Source organism: Arachis ipaensis, chromosome B03, assembly GCF_000816755.2.
Source record: "Arachis ipaensis cultivar K30076 chromosome B03, Araip1.1, whole genome shotgun sequence".
Classification (NCBI taxonomy): Eukaryota; Viridiplantae; Streptophyta; class Magnoliopsida; order Fabales; family Fabaceae; genus Arachis; species Arachis ipaensis.
In genome coordinates this window covers 96,126,363-96,131,189 of record NC_029787.2, presented here as the reverse complement: position 1 = coordinate 96,131,189, position 4,827 = coordinate 96,126,363, and the positions used below count along the sequence as shown (strand labels likewise).

The following is a 4,827-nucleotide window of genomic DNA, read 5'->3' as shown; positions in this document are numbered from 1 at the left end:
AATTATTATTAATAAAACTTTTAAACTTTGTATATTGTTCATATAAAAAATTTTAATAGATACTCTTAGAATATATATTAACTAAATTCTTAAAATTTTTACCAACATCTCCTAATGATATATGTTAAGAGTATCATAAGAAAAAAAATTAATAATGAATTTGCTTAATCAAAATGGAAATGGTTGTTGAAGTAATTATGGAGTATTAGTCGAGTTGAAACTTGAAAGTGGCACAACTTGCGGTTACCTCTTTTCAGTCAAAGGAAGTGGAAGACTGATATGATACAGAGAGTGTCATGTCACGTGATTGGTATGCCTTCTGTCGACTCCACGTGTCATCTGATTATTGGATGTATAAACTGCTGCGTTTCGTAAATGTCTATCGTCCGGTATCTACTTATCTCATCAGTCATCACCCATCACCTCACCAACCGGTAACAAATAAAAACAAACTGCATGCTTTTGTTTTGTTTAAATACATAATTTTTATGTTACAGAGATTAAACGGTGGTTAACAAGTAGGGCCGTTAGAGTTAGATTTTCAGAGTTTCAGAATTCAGAGTTTGATGATAGAATATCTCGTATCATTTCTCCTTCCATTTCAGTTGCTTTTCCTTCGCAAATAGTACACACAGACTTGGCGATTTTTGCTGAAATTAGTCAAATTACACCTGCTAGAATTGAAGCACAAGGTTCTCTCAGTTCATTCGGTTCAAAACTTATATAGTAGTAAGGAATATATGAACAAGAAGCGCAGTTATTCGATTTCGGCACTATTTACTTAATTTATTTACCCTTCTTTTTCCGGTAAAGGTGCCGTTAAAATCATTATTTTGACGTGTTATTATTTTTTTAATTGTGCCTACAAACTTTTTCCGGAAAATTTGTTTCTCCTTTTGTTCCATTGGGCTCCCTCCCACTTGCGCTGCTGTGTTCTTCTGAGGTCTGTCTGTTGTCTTTTGTGTGTCCACGCTTAAACAGTGGTATCTGTATCTAGTCATGCACGCTCTTATATGTTATTCTCTTCCCTTTTGAACCCCATACCATACCATAACTTTTCTTGGAATTTAATTTTCGCTTTTTATTAAATTATTTAACTAAAGCGAATTTTAATTATATTTTTTAAAAGAGTTAAAATGAAAAACTCTAACAAAAAAAAAAACGTTTATCTTTTTAATATTATTAATGCATTGAATATGTTTTTTATTAAGGCTTTTGGAAGCAAAAACAATCAGCAGTGTTAAGCTAGTATTTAAATTTAAATTGATAGATTCATGGATGGTATGGGAAGTATGTGTGAAGTGTGATTACTGATTAGTCTCACCTTTTAAGCATCTCTCTCCGACGTGTTCTTTCTTAGCTTTCTCCTCTCCTTTGGCCCCCTTTCCTCTCCTTTATTATCTTCTTTTCTTTATTCTCTCCATTCTCCAAGGAATCTATCTCACATTCACACTCACACTCGCTCACAAACACATAACCTTTTCTCCTCTTCTTCCATTTCACTCTTCCAGACTACTCACCCCTCTACACTCTCAACACTGCATACAACAACAACAACAAACATATACATGGCTGCAACTACTGCTTTTTCTTGTTCTGCTTCTTCTTCTTCTTCTTCTTCTTCTTCTTCTTCTTCTTCTTCTATGAAGCACACTACTCAGCACCTCAACCGAACCAAACTCCTCATGGAACAACAACACCCAACCAAGCATCCATATCCTAAACTCATACGAATACGCGTCACCGATGCCGACGCCACCGATTCGTCCAGCGACGACGAACCACCTACCCACTCCTCCACCCGCCGCCGAGTCAAGAACTTCGTCAACGAGATCACCATTGCCTCCTCCGCTCAAGAAGCCAGCGCTACACTCGCTTCCAACAAGAGAAAGAAGAAGGCCAAGTCTACCGCTGCCATCGCAGCTCCGCCCAGCCGCCGGCGTCAGTCAAAGGCCTTCTCCGGGAAGAAGTTCCGGGGAGTGAGGCAGAGACCATGGGGCAAGTGGGCTGCTGAGATAAGAGACCCTTCTCGCCGCGTTAGGTTGTGGCTGGGAACCTACGACACCGCCGAGGAAGCCGCCATGGTGTACGACAACGCTGCCATTCAGCTTCGTGGCGCCGACGCTCTCACGAACTTCATCATTCCGCCGGCGCAGTGCTTGGCGGAGGATAACAATTCCAGCGAAGAAGAATGCACTCCAATCAGCAACAAGAAGGAGAAGAACATGTTGTCTCCCACTTCGGTTCTTCTTCGGTGTTGTTCGGAAGAAACAGAATGCGCAACCGCCACCAGTGAAGAATATGAGTATCAGAGCGAGTCAATGTTTCCGATTCCGAACGATTCACTCTTTGATTTCCAAACAGAGGAGCTTTTCAGCGATGATTTTTCAAGTGTGTTTTTGAGCTCGATTGACGAGACTCTTTTGGATTTCGGTTTCAAGAGTAGTAGTCCTTGGTACATAGATTATGATGGCACTTTCCAAGAGATTGCGGATTTCTTTGTCTCCGATCCTCTTGTGGCTCTCTGACTACTCACTCTTATTCCATTCTTGTTCTTCCTTACTTGCATCGCCATTTCAAAGAAGAACGGGCAAGTTTTGTATCGGCGGGAAACAAATGTTGCAACTTGCAAGCAGTTTTGTTTTAATTAATTTCACTTAGTCCAACATCAATGTATGTATTATTAGTCTTCACTCTTCAGTTTGGTTGTATCTGTGTTCTAGTGTAGTGCGGTCCACCCTAAAATATGTATGTTTTGATTTTAGTTGTGCAAATTCATGATTTTGGCAATTTGAAGGGTCTATTTTTGTGTTAATTGGTAAATGAATCATAGATGAAATGAAAGGCTCACACGCACATCTACCGTGAGCAGTGAAGTTGTACGTATGTCCTCCGTCCAGAGTACTTGAGATGAGGAATTTATCTTTTCAGTTTTCTCCGTATTTATTTGTGTTGCGGCCTCTACTTAATGCCTTCAGCTACAAACTCACCAAATATTCAAATCTTGCCAACAACTTTAATTTCTTACCAGAAATTTTTGCTGGGGGTCGTTTCGTTAATCAGGGTAAACTCACAACTACCCATGGTTATTATTTACATGCCCATTCAATTCATCGCTACGTTTTAGGGATTCAATTCCGACATAAAAAGGTTAATTTGAACATCTACAGCTGGTAATAATATTCAGAGACTGTACTCTGTCAGTTGTTTTCTCATTTTTTTAGTGTTTTCAGATTACCACAAGATGAAGTCATTTTGTTTACTTTCTTTTATAAAAGAGAAGATGAAACATTTTTATTTTTGGCACCACTCGAAGGGAAAGCCAAATTTAACATATTAATGTGCATCTTTTCCGTTTCTATTTTCTGTTTCGGCCAGATTGAGCCTTGTCCCGAACTTCCCAGAAAAAAGCAAAAGGGGAAAAAAAAATCTGAGAGGATCATTGAGATGCCAAGTGGCAAATAAAACCGTCATTTGAGGTTGAAACTTGAAAGAGACCGTAGAAAGTTGGAACGATGAAATTCTTATTCTTATTCAAATTGAATATTGTTACCCTTAAATTATGTATAATCGCCTGTGCTTTATTTATTATATTTTATTTTGCGCATCTTGTATATTTCATTTTAGTTTATTGTCGAAAATCAATCGTAATTGAAGAAAAATAGGGTTAGCAAAATATAAAATAAGAAATTTGTTCCAAGCGTTATCTGAAACGTTGATTTGGGCCTAGACATGAGGTTCATATCTCTTTGTATGGCAGCGTCCGACTTGTTGATGTCGAGATGCCGCCTGTCTGAGTTTCTTGTGAGGAGGTGAGGGTGGTACCTGTAAGAGACTTCGATCCTTAAGTTAGCAAGAGTTTTAGGCAGATTTTTAGTAGAGTCGATAACCACCTTTGTTTGGAGTAATTCCATCTTTATTGATGGATAACTATTCACTTTATCTTGGGAGTTTGCTGGCATCTATCTTTTAGAGGAGATAGAGATTGTAGGAGAGATTTCTGAAAGGCAATTACCTGTTTGGACAGTTAGAGTTGGGCTCCTTTGCAGTATTCGACCTCTTTAAAGAGGTTGGGTGAGGGAGGAGATCTTTTCCTGGATTGGGCTGACAATCCTTATTGGACATGGCTTTAATTTATTGGGTCAGGGTAAGAATAGTGCCCTTGCTGGAGTCCGAGCTTTATACTAAGTCGGGCTCGAACATTATGTGGCTTCTTCTTGGACATCAGGTACCTCGCCTTTCCAGAGGCCAGGTACTTGACGTGTTTTGAAAATTTGAACGTTTTCCTCTTCAAGTGAGGGGCAAATGTTGCACGGCAGTTTTTCTTGAAATTCGTGCACGTTTTAAAGAGGAGTTAAGAGTCATTATGCCCCTTTGTTCCTTATAAAAGCGTTTTTGGCTCTTCTTCCCTTTTTCAAACTGTTGAAAGCTTTTCATTTTCTTCTCTCTTCGCAAAAACCTTTCTTCTTCTGTTCTTGCCTTCTAGTCGTTCTTGATTCCAAGATTTCTTCATCTTGGATCTTTTAAAGATTTTGCTTTGTGGAGAGGAATGTTCGTGACTTGCGGTGTTGACGTGCCCCTTCTTCTTTGAATTTTCATCAAGGTTAGTGCTTCTGTTTATGTTATCAGTAGTTTTACGTTTTATTTGTGGTGTGGCTGTTTTGAATGAATAGAGATGCTAGCAATGTGCTTCTTGGATTTTGGTGGTAGTCTTACTTGTTTTCTTTGGGACTTTTGTTGATTATCGTCGTTTACTCTGAAGGATTTTTTGTAACCATTTTTGTTGACTGCGTCACAACAGCTTTTTGTTGATTGAATCACCGTTGG

At 38.8% G+C, this 4,827-nt stretch overlaps 1 protein-coding gene across 1 annotated transcript; it reads left to right on the top strand.

Annotated features, from left to right (window-relative positions):
• Window positions 1,137-2,940, top strand: LOC107634558 (ethylene-responsive transcription factor CRF2-like). The gene has a single exon (XM_016338001.2). The coding sequence runs from the start codon at window positions 1,569-1,571 to the stop codon at window positions 2,526-2,528; it is 960 nt and encodes a 319-aa protein (XP_016193487.1). The 5' UTR covers window positions 1,137-1,568; the 3' UTR covers window positions 2,529-2,940.

What these genes read in the sequence shown, in the direction of transcription:
- LOC107634558 (XM_016338001.2), top strand. Translation starts at nt 1,569, where the DNA reads ATGGCTGCAACTACTGCTTTTTCTTGTTCTGCTTCTTCTTCTTCTTCT.